The 19,830-nt window shown below is 42.4% G+C and overlaps 1 protein-coding gene and 1 long non-coding RNA gene across 15 annotated transcripts; one reads left to right on the forward strand and one right to left on the reverse strand.

The window, feature by feature from the left end:
- The first annotated feature begins 3,261 nt into the window (after positions 1–3,261).
- On the forward strand, positions 3,262–18,639 carry LOC144284233 (uncharacterized). Of its 14 annotated transcripts, none has more exons than XR_013352600.1 (9): positions 3,262–3,359; positions 6,855–7,063; positions 9,461–9,598; positions 11,074–12,036; positions 12,418–12,527; positions 12,685–12,813; positions 16,453–16,720; positions 17,258–17,374; positions 18,068–18,639. It is a non-coding gene; the product is annotated as an uncharacterized LOC144284233 (long non-coding RNA). The 14 variants fall into 14 exon arrangements; XR_013352588.1 differs by having other exon boundaries at positions 12,418–12,505; positions 18,068–18,638; XR_013352599.1 differs by having other exon boundaries at positions 11,074–11,182; positions 18,068–18,633.
- LOC144284231 (beta-defensin 103A-like) lies at positions 16,458–19,558 on the reverse strand. Its single transcript, XM_077848559.1, has 2 exons — positions 19,339–19,558; positions 16,458–18,194 (listed from the first exon to the last, which is right to left on the reverse strand). The coding sequence occupies exons 1-2, from the start codon at positions 19,556–19,558 to the stop codon at positions 18,049–18,051; spliced, it is 366 nt and encodes a 121-aa protein (XP_077704685.1). The 3' UTR covers positions 16,458–18,048.
- Positions 19,559–19,830: the final 272 nt, after the last annotated feature.

Here is a 19,830-nt window from a genome sequence, read left to right on the forward strand (position 1 = left end):
CTCCTAATAATTTGTTTTTTTTTTTCTGCTACCCATTTAAAAGACAGAGTTGATCCGTTCTAGACAAGCTTTTGCAACACCAAACTTTGCATAGATCAAACCCGGTGAGACTTTAAGGGCCAAAGTATTGCTTAATACGAGATTTCCTCACACATCCTTGCGGGAAGGGAATTAAGTAGTAAAACATAACAAGGTAGAACACTGAAATTCCTCTCCATCTCTTCCCTCTCTCCTTCGTATTGTTTATATGTCTCTCTTTTTCACCATACTATGAATTTCTAAAGCAACAAGTCCTGCTTTGTTACCTCAATTTCTCAGCACCTTGATCAGTGCCTTGGCACTGATGAATGTGTGTGCTTGTATGGAAGAACGAATATGTGGGTGTATGAATAACAGGATGGGGAGAGGAAATAAATGAGGGATGGAGGAAGGAGGGAGGGAGCGGTGGACGAGAAGGGGACACAGGGAACCAGACTTCTCTGTTTATCTAACACAGGTCACTAATGCTGAGGAGTCAAAAGAGCAGACCTCAAAGATATCATCCAGACTCTGAAGTAAGCAGGGACCTTTGGGGGAATAGAAACAAAAAGAATTTCGCTTAATATTTAAAGAACTTTGGGGTCGGCAGATGTTGTCGGTATACGTCTTTGCTCTGCCACTCATTAGCTGAGCGATCTTGAAATAACCTTTTCAAGTCCCAGTTTCTCCTTCTGTACACTTGATGATGGATAGAGTATCATCCTCCTAGCCCTGTCTCAGAAAAAGGATCTTAGAGGAAGCCAGTGGTAGACCAATATCTTTCTATGCTGAGAGTCATGCTTTAAGTAGGATCACTGCCAGGGGTTTCAACCTACATTGTGAGGCGGGTTTTTTAGGGTTCCAGAAATCACACAAGATGTTGGTTTCTTCCATCAACATCTGGGATGTCTCAGAAAAACACTGCCTTTTAAAAACTTGAATTTGGCTAAATTGTACTTTTGTTGAGCCCATGGATCTCAAAGCTTGTAGTGAAACTTTGGCCACTATTGGCATGGAAGAAAGACAATATATTTTTTTTAAGTTACCAATACTTATTTATTTATTTTTGCATATTTTTTTAATTGGAGTTCAATTTGCCAACATAAAGCGTAACACCCAGTGCTCATCCCATCAAGTGCCCCCCTCAGTGCCCATCACCCAGTCACCCCCACCCCCGGCCCACTTCCCTTTCCACCACCCCTTGTTCATTTCCCAGAGTTAGGAGTCTCTCATGTTCTGTCTCCAAGAAAGACAATCTTAAAAAAGAACCTGGAATTGCAGGTTCATACACACAATTCTCCCTCGGATTTCATTTATGAAACACAACTATTGCTTATTAAGTTTGCATAATTTAATAAAATAATATTAAGCTACTTTTGACCTTCACTCTAGTAGAAGAGAATGGGACAAATTTTTCTGGAATACCTATTATGTGCTAGGAATCTTAGAAATGATATCTGAGTTCATACAACTGTCATGTGAGATACTTTCTTAAAGCAAACAGAACAAATGCAGGTTGTATGGTTATAATAAAGTCTGGATATGAACCCTTTGAGCTTATTTTACAATCTTTTCTGCTAAAGTAAGCATGATGGCATTTGCCAGATGAAGGAATGTAGCCATAGCGAGATAAACTAGTGGCGTGTGTGTAAGTGTCTGTGTGTCTGTGTGTGTGTGAAAGAAAGAGGAAGGAAGGGAGAAGGAGAGGGGGAAGGGGAAGGACATGGGTAGAGGGAGGGCAGAAGCATGAGTGAAGAGTCCTGATTAAAGGTTTTCTAAATTAGCCTCCCTCTATCAATAAGGAAAATGTGACACAGATCAGGCTGGTGCCCCCTGAGCATGTTGACCAAATAATTCATCATCCAAACTGGGACACTTTTTAGAATGCAAGGAACTTATTACTAAAGTATGCTGGAACAACAGGCATAAACTGGGACTGTCTCAGGTGATTTGAGATATTGTTACTCTCTAAGAAATCACCTGTGTTAATAAGCACACATTTCTTTGCTAGAAGTCCTCGAAGCTGATGGTCCTCCGTACAACGCCCTCATATCCCTGTTCTGGAATGACCAAGAGCATACCACCTGGCCACAAGGGGCTTCTAGGTCATGGTAACTGTTCATGGCCTTGGCTTATCTGTGCTACTCATCTTTTGCTCATTTCCTCTCTCAGGTCAAAGGCTATGGGCTGATGAACCTTGGAAGAGACAGCACTCCCTCCACACATTTGGAAGTAACGACATCAACTTAATTACTATGCTCTTCTGATTTATACTAAGGTGAAACACATTTTCACTTCTAATCATGTAGCATTCACAATCCTAAGCTAACAGAGATAGCATTACCACAGCCAATTATTAATCTGGGAGGAGACCTGAGAGGGCTCTCTTGCTTCCCATTCTTCGTGGTACAAATTGATCCACCACCTCTAGCTTTCATCACACTAAGATCGGTCAAATTATTTTTGGAGAAAGGTCGGGATATCAATGAATGACTTATTTAATATTTTGGCCCAGGCATAACCTGATGGCCAGCTGAGGACCCATTAACTAGCCTTATCCTATAGTATCTCTGCCAAGCACGCCCCTTGACTCCCATCCCCATCCACTGTGTGCCACCAAAGTAGCCTTCCCTGCCCCACCTCTCTTCCATCTGAAAGAACTCAATCTGTTTCTGACATTTTGTGTTTGTGCAGAAACAACTTAGTGATAAAATGGTTCTGCTTTCGAATCCCGTGATCTGCATTTGAACCTTTCACTAAGTAGAGATCTATTTCAGTTTAGTGATATTGACCTAAAAATAGAATGTTTGCAGTAATCTGTTTAAACAAGTCACACTTAATTCTGTGCATTCACTGTGAGCGTTTTACTTCCTTGACTCCAGGAACATCACTTTTCTAATAGTACTAATAATAGCAATAATAATAATAGAAAAGAATGTATAGACAGAAACCTTTTGCCCTGCCTCCTATACTTGTATACTGAAAGCAATCCTTTTTTTGTAGATTCCCCGGATATCATGCATACATTCCCACCCCTTCTTCAACCACTGATGGCTCTCTCCTGGGAAACTTACTTTGCGGTTGATTCCTCCTCTGTTCACAGGCTGTCTGCTGCCTGTCATTCCAGCATCTGGGAGTGGTTGCCCATTGCCATATAATTAGGGGTCAGATCAACAATGGGCAGAGGGAGGTCACACAGGATGCATTGTGATCCTTTACTGACAGGAGTCACTTTGGTGAGAGGAAGGGGATGAGACAGATCTGAGTGGTATCAAACCCCCAGAGGAAGAGGAGAAGTGGGGACTGTGTAGACACTCCTTCCAAAGAGTTTTGCTGAGAAAGTAAGCAAAGACAGAAAGCAATAACTGGTCAATGACATAGTGTCAAAGAAAATGTCTGTGTTTGTTTTTAGTTTTTATAGATTCAGTAGAGGGGGCAGCAGGGAGAGTATTGTTCATGAGTAAGCAAGAGAAAGGACAAGAGGGACCCAAGTGGATAGGTTGGTCTTAGACCAGAGCACAAGCCCATTAATTCATAATCCACATAGAAAAGCTATCCTCTTCTTGCTACTGAAATCAGAAAGGTATTCCTCCCACCTGAGAGTCATAATAAGACTTGTAGGAATGTTATGGCAGTAAAACATTAATATATTTATAGGGTAAAACTTAAAAGTTTAGAAAAAAACTAAAAATCAAAATCCCAGTAGAGAAGATGATAGAATTTCAATAAACTGTAAAACCAAATCACATTTAAAATCAGATGAAGTCTAATCAATAATAAAACAGGCTAGAAATAAAGAATAAAGAGACATGAGTCATCTGAGGTATTATATCAACATGACAAATCAGACCAAGGAGATGAAAAGGATGAACAAGCTTGTGGCTGTTAATTAATGAACAGGAATTCGGAGCCAGGAGCAAAAAATGAAAAATTTAAACTTGAAGAAGATTAAGGATTTTGGAAGCCAAGGAAAATATTGACGGTCAGGAGAGATCTAGAAAAGATGAAAGTTTCCAGTTAATAACCTGAGCTAAGGAAAGCTGCTGAAGAGTTTTAAGAAGATTAATGTTTGAAAGTATGATCTGTAAGATCCCTCCCAAGTTATTGCAAAGTAAGAGATTGATAAAGCTTAATGCGGCCCTTCAGACGAAGAGGCCCTGGGTGACAGGAGTATGATTCTGAGGGTGTGATTTCACTCCTTTTCATATGTGTTCTGAGGGGCACATGACACAGGGATGTGCAGAGGGAGTGGATGTTGGCAGAGGCACCACGGGCTTTTGCGTGAATAAACATAAAAAATGTGTATGATCCTCTCCACAATGGTGGCACTCTGCCTTTATTTTGTCTGTGGCTCATTAAACAAATCCAGGTTTTGGTGCTATACCCTGGATATATATCAAAACATATAATTTTTAAGTAGTAAAGTAAAACTTCATAGTTTAAGGCCTAAATATCTTAACAAAACCAACGACAAAACACCAAAACAGAATAGTGATTCAGCACCGAGAATCCAAACCATTTATTCAAGGAAGCTTCTCTCCAACTGGGGAGAAAGTAAGAGGATAATTTATAAGTGCCGAGTAAGCATAAGCATTGAAGGTAACAATGCAGGTCTTTCTCCAAAGCAACACTGAATTTCCGTTTTCATTACATTATGTAACTCTGCCTCAGTGTTTCACTGGGAGAGAATCGCAATGGGACCAGTGGGACCAGAGCTGCCCCATAGGACTTTGTGTTGATAGGAATATTTTCCATCTGTGAGGCCCAACATGGCAGCACTGGCCACAGGGGGTTATTGAGCACTTGACTGGGTCTGACTGAGGATCTGAATTTTAAATTCTATTAACTTTGAATTAACTAAAATTTATATTCAAGTAGCTGCCTGCAGCTAGCGTCTACTGTAGCAGACAATGCGGGCTTAGATGCAAAGCGATATAGTGTGACCTCAAGATTAGACCTCTCCTGGCCCACAGCCTTCTCTTCTCATTCTTGTTGCCTATTGGAGTGCCTGACCCAATGCTGCCTCTTCGTATTTGTGAAGGAATGAGTGTATGATGGCTATCTTCTATTTGTGTTTATTAACACTGTCGGGTTCTAGTTCGTTCCCTGTAGTTCGTGAATTCCTCCCTTTGCTTGGGAGGTGATAATCTAGAATATCACAGCTGGAAGATACACTAAAGGGCTTCCAGTTCAGGAAAGTCAAACAGCTTGGTCATTTGGCCATAACGACTGAATCTTTCAGGAGTGCTGTGTTGAGAAAGACTCTGAGGCCATTTCAGCAAGAACTAGAAGAATGTCACCATCAATGGGTTACATGGTTGGGAGGTGGATGTGAAGAGGGGAAGGAGAGGTGCTCCTGTTATGTATTGCTGCAAAACAAATCAGTCCCAAACCTAGTTCTTTTTTGTTACTTTATTATTACCACTCATGGGGATTCTAAAGATAAATTAGGATGAGCTGGATGTCTGGGGCTAAGAGATGCTCATGGGTCAGCAGTGAGATGGGGCTGGAAGCATTTGGAGGCTCACACACATGCCTGGCACATGGGCTGGAAGGTTCCTTGCAGGGGCTGGAACAGCTGGAGCTGGTGGGGCATCTGTGTCTCCATGTAGTCTCTCAGGCCACAGTTTCAGAGCCACCAGCCTTCTCACACAGGGCCTCCAGGCTCCTACGGTGTGTGTCCTCAGAAAGAAAAGCCCAAGTGTGGCTTTGTGACCTCAGCAGCCCCTTAGCATCACTTTGGCCACTCTCTTAGTTGATGAGATCACAAAGCCTTGCTGGGGTTCCAGGGGAGGGGACATGGACTGCACCTCTTGGTGGAAGACCCACTTGGTTCTGGAAGAGTGTGTTTGGAAAATACAATCTGCTCCATGCAGAAGCAGAGCAGAGGCACATGTGCCAGATAATGACTTATTTTTTAAAAAATATTTTTATTTTATTCATATGAGATAGTACAAATGAGTAAAAGCATGAGCAGGGGAGAGGAGGAAAAAGAGAGGGAGAAGCAGAGTCCCTGATGAGCCGGGATCCCAAAGTGGGGCTTGATCCCAGGATCATAACCTGAGCTGTAGGCAGACGCTTAACTAACTGAGCCACCCAGATACCCCAATGACTCATTTTTCAAAATGAAACCCAAAGGGGTTAACTGTCTTTCCCAAATCATTTAAGACCAGCCCCGCTGCCCTGGCAAGAACCTGGAGTTGGGTTTGACCTCCTGGAATAAAGATGACAGGGCCACTCGAGAACCCACCCTGCCTGGCTGCTAGAACAAGGGCAGCTCTACCCCTCCCTGCTGCCTCTTGGGGCTGTGGGCTGTGGCCTCTGTCGGGAACAGTACAGAGAGCGCTCCTTCTTCCTTCTGCTCTACAGATGCGAGATAGGCAATGCCTAAGTCCTCCTCCCCCATTCGCCCCAGTGAGGATTTTCTTCCTTTAGGACCAGTTCTTTAAGAAGGAGCTGAGCATGGAACACCCAGGTGGCTCAGTGGTTGAGCATCTGCCTTTGGCTCATGGCATGATCCCAGGGTCCTGGGGTCTAGTCCCACATCGGGCTCCCTGCAGGGAACTTGCTTCTCCCTCTGCCTGTGTCTCTGCCTCTGGGTGTCTCTCATGAATAAATAAAATCTTAAAAAAAAAAAAAAAAAGCAGAAGGAGCCGAGCAGATTCAATAAGAAAGAATTGGCTGCAGTCTTTAAAATTAATATCTTTTTTCTTTTGTCTCTATACTTGCAACAACACTATAGGCTATTTATAGTTTTATCCATTTAAAAGATGAGGTGAGGGAGCTTTAAAGATTCTAAGTAACTCAATTCATTGTTTACTCCTTTATCTGACCAGAGTCATCATTGTGATGATAATGATGGTAATACAATAGCTACAATTCATTGATCCCTTTCTCAGTGCCCACAACTGTGCTGTAGCTCTTCCCAAATCATATCCCAACAAATCCATATAACTGGCACGAAACCAAGTCCGCCAACCTCCTGGGATCAACCTTTCGTTTATATCAGAATCATATACCTGAAGTTCCCTCCTCAAACATGCAGGTAGGTAAAATCCCTTTTTAAGATTTCTTAGGATTTCCAAGTGTGCTTGTACTCATCTGGCATCAAACCCCAGCTGCCAACATCTCCCGCTGACGTATGAAAGACATTAGGATTGGAAGCTGACGGCCAAGAAAGAATTCTTGTGACATCTTTGGTGCAAAAGGGTGGTTTTATTAAAGCACGGAGACAGGACCCATGGGCAGGAAGAGCTGCCCTGTGGTCATGAGAAGTGGCCCATTGTATACTTTCAAGTTGGGAGGGGGGCAGAGAGAGCATAGGTCTCTAAGGAATTTTGGAAGCAAGGTTTCCCGGACCTTTAGGGATCTAGCTCTTATTGGGGAAGGTCATTTGTTACAGTCTATTAAACCCTGAGTCATGAGACCCTTCAGATGTGTATCGGTGGGCCATGTGCTTGGGGGATGATCGCCAACACATATCTTGGGGGTTTAGAGATAACGGAAATTTCTAAAGGAATTTTTATATGTTAATGGAGACTCACAGGATCCTGGGGTTGGGGCTAAGATTGCCCCTTGCCCTCAGCAAAGTATTAGCATGGAGGTGATTGTGTCCCTAGAGGAATATCCCTCTGCCTGTTTCAATGACTTGACAATGGGCTGTAGGTAGTAAGGATATTTAATAAGTTTTCTTCTGCCTTTGTTCCCACATCACCTCCGCCTTTGGATCCCAGGTATGGATCCTGCAGCTGCTTCTGTCTCTTGCTTCTCAGACTCAGTGTGATATGGTCCCTTGTTCCTTGGCTGAGATCCCACACCCCAAAGGCCAATTGTATGTGACAAGGTTTTATGAATGTTGGAAACAGTGGATGGGGCAGGGGTGTGAGTCACTGCAGAAAACAGAAAACAAATTACCAGTAGACATGACAGCCTTTTGCTGCCACCTCCTCCTCTAGACTCTCCCTCTGGTGTCCCTCCTCCTGCTGTCCCCCTGGGCATCAGCATATGCCGCCCCAAACATGCCACTTAGACATACAGATTATTTTGAGCTGAAGGCAATTGAGAAATAACAGATGCCAAAAAAAGCTCTCTGCTCTCCCCTAGCATTTGCCCAAAAGCAAGCCTAGACCTAGACTCACCAGCCCAGAGATGGTAGGAGAGGAATCCACAGAACGAACTTGCTAACATAACTCTTGTCTTCCGTTAGTCTCCCCATCTGGTTACTTTCCCACCTTTTGCTGCCCTGAAAGCCTCAACTCCTTTTCCTTCCTCTTGTGACTTCTCTGCATTTATTGCTCTTTGTTACGATGTTCTAAAAGTCCCAGATTCTAACCTCCCTCCGAGTTACTCACCCCTGGGTTTCTCCCACACATATACACACTGTACATGTTAATAAATTATATTTTTCTCATTTTTATGAGATAGAGAGTCAATCTCTCTATTAGCAGTTTAATTTCTAGGATCTCAGCTAAGAACCTAGGAAGGTAGGAAAAGGGTCTTTCTTCCTCTAAACCCCGTGGGTCTGAGACCCTGGTGGTGTCTAAACAGCGTCCTAATGAACAACTAAACTTTTATTTTCAATACATAGATCCATTTAGCACTTATTTTTCTTTATCTCCATATTATGTATATTTCCAAAAGCTTTGCTTTCAAAACTAAAATGTCTATTGTGTTTGCTTAAACCATAGAGCAATTTTCTCTTTAAAAGTCAATCATGGGGATCCCTGGGTGGCGCAGCGGTTTGGCACCTGCCTTTGGTCCAGGGCGCGATCCTGAAGACCCGGGATCGAATCCCACATCGGGCTCCCGGTGCATGGAGCCTGCTTCTCCCTCTGCCTGTGTCTCTGCCTCTCTCTCTCTCTGTGTGACTATCATAAATAAATAAAAATTTATAAAAATAAATAAATAAATAAATAAATAAATAAATAAATGTCAATCATGGGGATCTCTGGGCGGCTCAGTGGTTTGACGCCTGCCTTCGGACCAGGACACAATCCTGGAGTCCTGGGATCGAGTCCCAGTCAGGCTCCCTCCATGGAGCCTGCTTCTCCCTCTGCCTGTGTCTCTGCCTCTCTCTCTCTCCGTGTCTCTCATGAATAAGTAAATATTTAAAATAAATAAATAAATAAAAGTCAATCATTCACCTGTTACCCAGGAATGAGTGAAATTACTAAAAATCTGCATTTTTCCCCTTTTGACCCATTATAGAGTAATTATTTTTCCATAATAGAAGTGAGAGAATAACTATTAGAGTCTAATCTTAATCTGCGTTCATAAAACTCCGGAACACCACACAACCAGAATTACAGGAAATTGGTTCCCTGATTCTGAACAGTGATTTAACTAGTTTTACATTTTACAAACATATCTTAGGGGAGCGGCTTCCCGCTCCACCATGGTCTTGGCAGTTGGCTTTCCTTATTTCTACTTCTGTCTTCTGCAGCATTTTTGTATGGGGAAGAAACATCTGCCAATCTCTTCCCGGTTATGAGGGCATCTGAATGGAAAACAGAAGCCACTGCTCCCAATACAAGATAAAGGAAACAGAACCCTTCCAGAGAGACCTGAAAAGAAAAAGGAGGTTAAAAATTTGTTCACACACCATTTCAGGAAGACTCCAAGCACGAGTCATCATCCCTATATAAATCCTTGAAGGGGCACCTGGGTGGCTCATTGGGTTAAACATCTGACTGTTGGTTTCAGCTCAGATCATAATCTCAAAAAAAAAAAAAAAAAAAGATCATAATCTCAGGGTCCTGAGATCAAGCCCTCCCTTGGGCTCCCTGCTCAGCAGGGAGTCTGCTTCCCCTCTACTTCTCCCTCTGCTCCTCCCCTAGCTAGTGCTCCCTCTTTCTCTCTGAAATCAATCAATCAATCAATCAATCAATCAATCAGTCCTTGAGGCAAAATCTTCTTTCCCAAGAACAGGGCTCGATGACCATGATAATTTTGACATGGGTGTGACTTCTCATAGATAATTTTCTGACGAAGGTACTGGCTCTGCTGTGTCTCTGTGGATACTTGTTCTTGAAGAATCAGATGGCTGGACACTCTAATTTGTGGCAGAGTGACTTGGGCCACTGGATGTGTTCAAGGGGAAGAATGTTGAGGGTTTTGTGCAAATGTGTCTCTACCCCAAGAAAATAAACTAGAGACCACTAAAGGTCAGTAGTTACCAAACAGAAAAAGCAACCCGGAGGCCGTTTGTTTGCTTTTCATTCTCCCAAATTATCTGGTTCATTGAGCATTTGGGCTTAGGTGAGAAGCGAAGACGCAATGAAAGGGTAATTATTGCTTTATAAACATTTAGTCATCTGAGTGCTATCATATGAACATAGCAAAGTTATACAAACGAGATTTACAGTGTTATTTCATATTTTTGCTGTTTTCTCAAAACCTTCTCTCTCTTCTTCCCTCCCTCCCTTCCGTCCTTTTCTTTATCTTTTTCTTTATCTTTTTTTTATCTTTTTCATTTTTCTTTTTTTTTAAATTTTATTATAATGACTGTAAGTGTCAAGACAAATTAAAGGAAGGAGTAGTAACCAAGTGAATGATGCTAAAGCTCGCCCACACTCAAAAAGATGTGACAGTGAACAATATACTCCTGATGATTTCCCTTGTGGAGAGACTACACAGGGACACACACTGGCAAAAGCTTCCAAAATGTATAATGGGAGCCCTAGTCCTATTATGAGTTTCTCCAGGTGACTGAAAACCCCACTGATTCTAAAAGGATAAAAAAGACAGCCAGGATTTCTATCTTTGGAGTAAAATGAACCCTATTTCTACTTAGGAAGGCACGGTACTTAGGCTTTAAGCATAGACCCTTTGATCTTGCCATGAAATAGCAGTGGAGCGTTACCCACTGATTTAGTCCGTTAGGCTGAGTTGAGAAAAAAATGAAACTGAGAACTCCCTTAAGATCTTCTGCACCTTTCATGGTAAAGGGAGAGTATTTAGTTGGAATGAATGATTCAGATAATCTATTTAGTCTGGAAAAAATTAGTGAGAAATTTCAGTCTATCTGCAAATTATTTCAAGCTTCTTAATTCTCAGGTCCATCTTACCTGGAGTAGGTGACGAGAATAAAACTGGTAATATGAAGAAGAGACAATGGATCTTCATGGTTGACAAACTCAGGGACTAGCTAAGGATGGAGAGCAAGGTGATTTTCTTTCATTTTTCGTAAAGATTAAGGGAACTTGGTTACTTGCAGAAGCAATGTTTGCAATTCTAGTAAAATTACACGACAGTGAAAAGGTTGCATCTTTCCTTCTGTCTCTTGTGTCTTGCCAAGACACATAACATGTCTCCTGAACCACAGGATCCTATGCCTCAGAAATTGCTATCATGCTTCCATTTGGGATGCAGAAAGCATATGCACAATTGGATTCTTTCTGGCAGTGGATCCAGGTGGTGTGGAGCTAGGCCTGGTCTGTGTCCATTTGGTAGCCATCCTAGGATGCGGAGCCTGGGTTTAATCTGTTCCCATTGTGGTTCTTCTAAGCTCCCAATTTCCTGTGCTCCCTGCAAGGGACAGGAGGCAGAATGAGGCCAAAATGGTTTTCAATTCAGTATGCCTAGGGGATAGATAGTCAAGCCTGGCTGTGAATCAGGACTTGGTCAGACCGAGAATCTCTATGGATACTCTGGGAGTTTGGGCAGGACAGAATAGGTTAACTATTGGACCTGAGAGAAGACAGGAAAAGTAGGTTACCTTCAGCAGGCAAAGGACCCCATGACACCTGAATTTTCATATACGATTGAATTTATGTGAAGAGCCTCTAAAATTCACCACCAATTACGATACAGACTATGAATTAGGGTGATATCTTGTTTCTCCTCTTCAAAGAAATACTGACGGGCCAAAGTAACTGGATTGTCACTTCTTGATGTCACATCTTGATGACACTTTCTATGCAAATGAGGATTCTAGGAACCTGCCTTTGTGACTTCAGGTTATTCGTAGAGTATGATCATTCTTGTTCAGATCCCAAGTGGCATTTGAAGATGTTGAAGGTAACATAGTGTTTTGTGTGGCAACAGTTTGTTTTTCTTAGAGTAGCCTTCTGGGGGTATGTGATGAATTAATAACTAAACCTCCAATCATAGGAACAAGGCTTCAGTGGTGTAGACCTACCGAGGAAATGCTTTTGGGGGGAGAGATCTTGGAGATGTAAAATCGCAGGACAGAGCATGCGCTCCACCTCCACCAGGGTGCACCTTTTCCAAATAAATACAAACTACATATCTGAAATAAACAGGTCTTTTTTGTAATGGTGAGCGCAGGGCCCTTACTCAGGGAAAGAAATCGGACACATGAACCATGGGCATTTCTATGAAAAAAGATACATAAATAAAATGTTGACAATTTTTGCAATTTTTTTCTCCACTATACAGCGTAGCTTTGGATCTTTTGTGTGGCTGATGAAAGGAGGATGGGACTATGGCTAGATGGACCTCCTCAGAGCCTGAGGATCACACAGAAGTGAGTGGCCATGGACACGCTTGTAAGCCCCACTTTACTCGATTATTCAGGCAACCTTAGCCATTCAGGGTCTTTTGTGGTTCTATACACATTTTATGATAGTTTTTGTCTCTGTGAAAAAATGCCATTGGAACTTTTCTAAAGATGATCATTTTAAGTTTAATTCACGTTTTTCATAGGAAAAGGAATAACATCTTTGTTGGAGTTAACCAAATTCATCATTAATACTCACCTGATAAGGTAGAAATAAGACTGAACATTAATTTGATCATAAAGACATCCCTGAGTGCTGCAGACCATCTTTTTCAGTAAGTTGGGAAATCTGTATTTCTAACACAATTTTATAGCCCTCAATCTATTCTATTTTGTTTTTTAAAGTAAAAATTGTATATATTTAAGGCATGCAAAATGATTCGATATGTATCCATAGTGACATGGTTACTACAGCCAAACTAATTAACAAATCTCCTCACATAGTTACTGTCTCTTGGTTGTATGGCGAGAGCACCTGAAATCTATATTCTTAGCAAATTTCTGGGGTTCAACACTGTATTACTAACCCCGGTCATATGCTGTACACAAGATCACTAGACTTTCTCATCTTACATAACTACCACTCTGTAGCCTTTGGCCAATATCTCCGTTTCTCTCAGGACCCCACCCCTAGTAACCACCATCTGACTCTGCTTCTAGTATCCAGCTCTTAGATTCCACGTGTCCGTAACAACAGGCAATAATATTTCCTTTCTGTGTCTGTCTTATTCCACGTAGCATAATGCCCTCAATGCTGTCCACATGGTTGCAAATGACAGGATTTCCTTCCTTCTGAGTGGCTGAATAATATTCCATTGTATGTATAGCACACTTCTTCACCCATCCATCCGCTGATGGATGCGTAGGCTGTTCTCATATCTTAGCTATTGTAAATACCGCTGCAATGAGCATGGGAGCACAGATAGCTCTTCAAGATTCTGGTTTTGTTCCTTTGAGTCTATACTCAGAAGTGGGATTGCTAAATCCCCTGGTATATCTTTTTCTTGAGGAATCTGCTTACTGTTTTCCACTATGGCCATATCATTGTGGTCGTACTAATTGACATTCCTATTAATAGTGTACCACAGAGGCCCATGGTGGCTCAGTTGGTTGGGCATCTGCCTTCAGCTTGGGGTCATCATCCTGGGGTCCTAGGATCAAGCCTTGCATTGGCTCCCAGGGAGCCTGCTTCTCCCTCTGCCCCTCTCCTTCTTGTGCCCTCTCAAATAAATAAATAAATAAATAAATAAATAAATAAATAAATATCTTTAAAAAAAATAGCATACCAAAGTTCCTTTATTTTCTACACCCTTACCAACATCTGTTTTATTTTTATTTTATTTTTTATGCTGGCCGTCCCAGCAGGTGTGAGGTGATAGGTGGTTTTGATTTGCATTTCCCTGATGATTAGTGATGTTGAGCATCTTTTCATGTGTCTGCTGACCACTCAGAGCAAAGGAAACAACAAAATGAAAAGACGACATACAGATTGGGAGAAAATGTTTGCAAACCATATATCTGATAAGGGCTTAATATCCAAAATATGTAAGGAAAACATACAACTCATTAGTAAAACAACATACAAGCTGATTTTAAAATGGACTGAGGACCTGAATAGACATTTTCCAAAGAAGAAGTACAAAGGGCCATTGGAGTTTTGATATTGATTCCATTGAATGTGTAGTTGCTTTGGAAGCACGTCTTAAACGTAAGAGAAAAAAGGGGGACGTGACATGCCCTTGCAGGAGGTAATGGTGAGGGTGTGAATTACCATCACCTGGTGGCAACTCTTTGTCTAACTCACCCCAAGATGCATACATGTTTTCATTTTCCTGCCTGCTTAAAGGGAGTGTGTATATCCAAGGCATCTTATGAGTTCCCCCCTTTTTTTTCTTTTTCCCTCTTAATGAACTAACAATGTCATGGTCCTCTCAAAGATTACCAGGTGTCCATTTTCTTTTTATTCACTTTTATCCTCTTTACTTCGGGTTACTTCCCTTTATTCTAGCTCTTTAGGGTAGACATTTATGTGGTTGATTTGTGAGATTTACTCCCGTTTACCTTAAAAGCATTTGGTATTATAAATTTCTCTCTAAGCACCGCTTAAGCTGCATTCCCACAAATTTTGGCATACTGTTTTCATTTTTAATGAGTTTAAAATATTTTCTGACTTCCTATGTGATTTTTTCCTGTACCCATTAGAAGTATGTTGATTAATTTCCACATATTTGGGGATTTTTCAAGATATCTTTGTAAATTCCACTGTGGACACACACAGTGTATATCTGTGTAACACTGAATAATGTTAAATTGTTTTCATTTTTGAGACTTGTTTTACAGCCCAGTATGAGCTGTATTGCATAACATTTTAATGGATTCTGTGATTATTGAGTAGAGTGTCCTATAAATTTCAATTAGGTCACACTGAATGGTAACGTTGTTCATGTCTTCTGTATTATTGCTTATGTTTTGTCTGCTTTTTCTTTTCATTACAAGTGAAATAGTGACAATATCTAATTGTATTTATGTATTGGCTTTTCCTCTCATTTCTATCAATTTTCCCTTAAGACTTTTGGGACCTTGTTATTCAGAGCATGCTAATTTAGCATTAATATATGTTCTTGGGGAATTAACCACCTTATCACTGGGGAAAGTATCTCTTTTTATCTCTGGTAACGCTCCTTCTAAAATGAACTCTGATTTATAGGCAATTCGCCAACATGGCCAATTCCATTTTCTTTAGATAAATAGTTTCCTTAGCATACTTGCTTCCTGTCTTTTATTTTTAATCTATCTTTGTCTTTCCATTTGATATCTCAAGTGGATTTCTTATAGACAGTACGTATCTTTTTTTTAAGGTTTTATTTATTGATTTGAGAAAGGGAGAACGAGTGGTGGGAAGGGGCAGAGGGAGAGAGAGAAGCCGACTCCCCACTGATCGGGGCACCCCAACGCGGAGCTCAATCCCAGGACCCTGAGATCACAACCTGAGCTGAAGGAAGACATGTAACCAATTGAGCCACCCCGGCACCTGTGTATCTTATTTTTTAAGAAGTTGGCAATCTCTTCCTTTGAGATAGAATCTTAGCCACACTCTCTTGTGCAACCTATAGAGCCAAGTTTCCAACTGTCATTATTTTTCTTCTGCCTGAAGAATTATTATTATTATTTTTGATAGTTGATGTTGTCTGGTGAGGAATTTTCTTAGCTTTCTGTTATTGTTTAAAAAGTTTTACCTTGGGCAGCCCGGGTGGCTCAGCAATTTAGCACCACCTTCAGCCCAGGGCGTGATCCTGGAGACCCAGAATTGAGTCCCATGTCGGGGCTCCTTGCATGGAGTCTGCTTCTCGCTCTGCCTGTGTCTTTGCCTCTTTCTCTCTCTCTCTCTCTCTCTCTCTCTCTCTGTGTGTGTCTCTCGTGAATAAATAAATAAAATCTTAAAAAAAAAAAAAAGTTTTACCTTTGGGCACCTGAGTGGCTCAGTCAGTTAAGCCATTGCCTTCAGCTCAACTCTTGATCCTGGGGTCCCTATATCGAGCCCCACATCAGGCTCCCTGCTCAGCAGAGAGTTGGCTTCTCCCTCATTTGCAACTCATACTCCCTCTCTTGCTCACTGCCTTTCTCAAAAAGATAAATAAAATCTTAAAAAAAATAAAAGTTTTACCTTATTTTTTTTAACAGATTTTATTTTTCAGGGCAGCCCGGATGGCTCAGCAGTTTAGCGCCGCCTTCAGCCCAGGGCATGATCCTGGAGACCCGGGATCGAGTCTCACATCAGGTTCCCTGCATGAGGCCCGCTTCTCCCTTTGCCTGTGTCTCTGCCTCTCTCTCTCTCTCTCTCTCTCTCTCTCTGTCTCTCATGAATAAATAAATAAAATCTTTTAAAAAAATAACTCTCAGATTTTATTTTTCAGAGCAGTTTTAGGTGCACCACAAAACTGAGCAGAAAGTACAGCTATTTCCCATCTACCCCATGTCTGGACACATGCACCACCTCCCTCAAGATCCATATCCTCCCAGAGGATCTGTTACTTACAACTGATAAACCTATATTGCCACATCATTATTCCTGGGAGTAGTTCCAGACTGGTTCCCTTTAGAGCTCAACAGCGCTACTACAAAGGCAAGCCCTTTCTGAGGACTCTCAACATGTTGCTGTGGGAACGCACAAGTTCCAGCCTGGTACGTGTTCCTTGAACTGTCCATCCAATCCCTCAGGTGTTTTTGTTTCCCTGTGGATTTGCCAAGTTTTACCCCAGACGTGCTCAGACCAGCACTCAGGCCAAGATTCAAAGGAGCCCTGTGCTGCACTTGGGAGCTCCACCCCCATCTAGATGCCCCCTTCTGCTTTTCCGCCCGGGGAATGGGGGTGTTATGCTGCCTGAACTTTGATTCCATCTCTCGGACTCAGAAGGATTGCTGGTCTGCTTGGGTTTTCCTTCCCTGTGCTTTGGCCTGGAGTCTGCTTCCTGCAGGAGACTGGAGACAATGGATCTCACTCATGTGGCCCCCGTTCCGGCAGCCACAGTCCCATGCTGCTGGCCGGCCGGTGCCTAGAAGGCTTGTCTCACATCTCTACTTCCCTAGTTGCATCATGTTGGAGGGCAGTTTCCACAGAAGTGCATGCTTTTTTGATAAAAAGTGGGATCTAAGTTCTTCTTTTTGGGAATCTGCTCACTCCCCTCTTCCTGAGAGCCTGGTTCTCTTGTCTTTCCATAGGGCTGATGTGGGGCAAGTTGGGCCTCCCATGGCATCTCCTGGAGTCCTTCCGTATCCACATAGAGAGGACACTGAAGAGTTAAACTGCAGAGCCTCAAACCGCTGGAATGTACTTCGGTAAACACTTTCTGCGCAGCTTTTATGCTCAAGACACTTTCCTAGGCAGTCCAGCAATGATTAAGACAAGGTCCTTGCCCTTAAAAAATGATGCAATCGAATAAAGAGATTGGAAATATGCAAATATATACACCGCAGAGGTCAAACAGATTCACAGAAGGAACACTCAGTCAGAACCCTGCAGTGAATCAGGGGAAAGCTCCTATTCTTTTGGGAAAGCGGCTCTCTTTGTAAGGAGGAGGTAGGATTGTGATGGTCCCCGGGGGATGGGTGAGAGTTGGAAGGGCTACTATATGCCAGGTATGAGGTCAGCAGGAGCAGGGGCGTGGGTGGTAGGAAAGCAAGGGGAATATTTTGGGAGGAATAGGGAGTCCAACCTCACTGGGGCACATAATTTGCAAAAGAGGAGTCAAATCTGATAACGCTTGTAAAATGAGTTTAGGCCCCTTTGGAGATTCCTCCAGAGATTATCCTGTGTTTGAATTAAAGATGAGTCAGTGAACACTTTCTAAATTATCACGTGGTAACAACTGCCACAATAACCAGACTTTAAAAAGAACGATCAAGCTTCTAATTCTTTTGAAAAAAAAAATATTTAATTCGGTTTTTCTTCTATAAACTTCCAGGAGGCATTTTCACACTTTACAACGCTCCCATCCCATTTCTGGATTTTTTTATTTCTTTCTTCGGCAGCATTTTCGGCCAGTGGAAGAACAGCGGCCTATCTGCTCCTCCTTTGGCAGGCAGCTCAGCAAGGCGCACCGACCGCTCCTTATTCTGCAATAATACCTCTGCAGGGTATTTATAATTCCCCCATTTCCTGCAAAGAAAAAAACAGAACGTGCCGGAAAGCTTTAGGAAGGCTTTGCTCCGAGTACAAGGCTTTTGGAATTCCCCAGATATCTGATGTCTTCCCTTTCTCTTACTCTTCCCCTGAGCCCCAGTACACACTTCTCCTTAGGGTCAGGTAGGGAGTTCAGTTATAATCCTCATTGTACACCTCACAGGGATGAAGACATACATCTATTTCTTTAAATTAAGAAATGAGGAAACACATGGTATAAAGATACTGGTTAGAATCTGGTAGATAGGGATCCCTGGGTGGCGCAGCGGTTTGGCGCCTGCCTTTGGCCCAGGGCACGATCCTGGAGACCCAGGATCGAATCCCACGTCGGGCTCCCGGTGCATGGAGCCTGCTTCTCCCTTTGCCTATGTCTCTGCCTCTCTCTCTCTCTCTGTGTGACTCTCATAAATAAATAAAAATTAAAAAAATTTTTTTAAAAAAAGGATTTGGTAGATACCAGTTTGTAATTTCCTTTACACATAAAATATTATTCTGATCACTATTAATCCTTCAAGGGAATTGTTTGTTTTTCTTTTATTTTAGGGTGTTTTCTTTCTTTTTTTAAAAAATTACTTTTTCTTTTTTCTGTAAAATGAGAAAGTAGAGAAAGGACTATGCAACCAACTGTGCTTCTATAGGCTTTTATAGGCCACAGCTCAGCCCCACAGGGGCAGTGGGGGAGGGGCATGGCCACCCTGGGGCCCAAGCCTTGGAGCCTACAGGTGCAGGGGCTGGTCACAGTGGTCCCTTGGGGGCTTGCCAAAGACTCTACTTGCAGTCACTAAGCTAGTAAGTGGAAGTCTGTGCTTCTGATCTCAGATTAAATCCATCTCTCCTGTTGGTGTTAAAGTTTTTGTATCACTTTCTTTATGTCTCACGAGTAGGTAAAATGGTCTTTCCATAAAGGGGTGGTCTTTGTGAGCTATTTAGTCTCTGGGAAGATTGGAAAAACAGCTTCAAGATCCCTGATGAGTCTCACCAGAAAAAAAGAAGATGGTGACATCTGTTCCCATACAACAAATATACCTGGTCTACAGTTCCCTGAAGAATGGAGAAAGGCAGACTCTGAATGACATATTTGCGATTCCTTCACCCCTCTGGCCTCCCCACCCCATCTTACCTGGAACAGGCATCAAGAACAGCAAGGGCAACAGGAGGAGAAGGTAATAGATCCTCATGACCAACAGGCTTCGCGACAGGCTGAGACTGGATGGCAAGGTGCGTGCACTCGTCCACTTTATAAGGTTGCAGGACACACAGCCATAGGTACAAGTAAGCAGCGGCTGCAATTCCTGTAATAGTACAATGATGACAATATGACTTGTTTCCTGATGCTTCATGCCAGTGTCTCTTACCCCACAGACCACACCCACTCACCCCAAGTTAATTGCAAACCAAAAGGGTGAAGCAAACCTGATGTGAGCACACAGCTATCCTGATGCCCTCTAGGCTCCAGGAGTGCATCCAGGTCTGGCTCAGAGCTCGCTATAGGTGTAGGTGGGAAAACCCCCTTCCTCTTGGGAGCAATCCTAGGGCATGTAGTTGAGAGCTCCTTGCCCCCATTGTGGTACTTCTAAGCTATCTTCTGAAAGTCCTGGGACCATAGCAGTCC

This window comes from Canis aureus, chromosome 15 (genome assembly GCF_053574225.1).
Source record: "Canis aureus isolate CA01 chromosome 15, VMU_Caureus_v.1.0, whole genome shotgun sequence".
In the NCBI taxonomy this organism is placed as follows: domain Eukaryota; kingdom Metazoa; phylum Chordata; class Mammalia; order Carnivora; family Canidae; genus Canis; species Canis aureus.

Excerpts from the sequence above, each read along its gene's own strand:
- LOC144284231 (XM_077848559.1), bottom strand. The coding sequence starts at position 19,558 with ATGAAGCATCAGGAAACAAGTCATATTGTCATCATTGTACTATTACAG. Across the intron at positions 18,195-19,338 it reads GTTCTTGATGCCTGTTCCAG|GAAATGGGGGAATTATAAAT; the intron begins GTAAGATGGGGT and ends TTTTCTTTGCAG.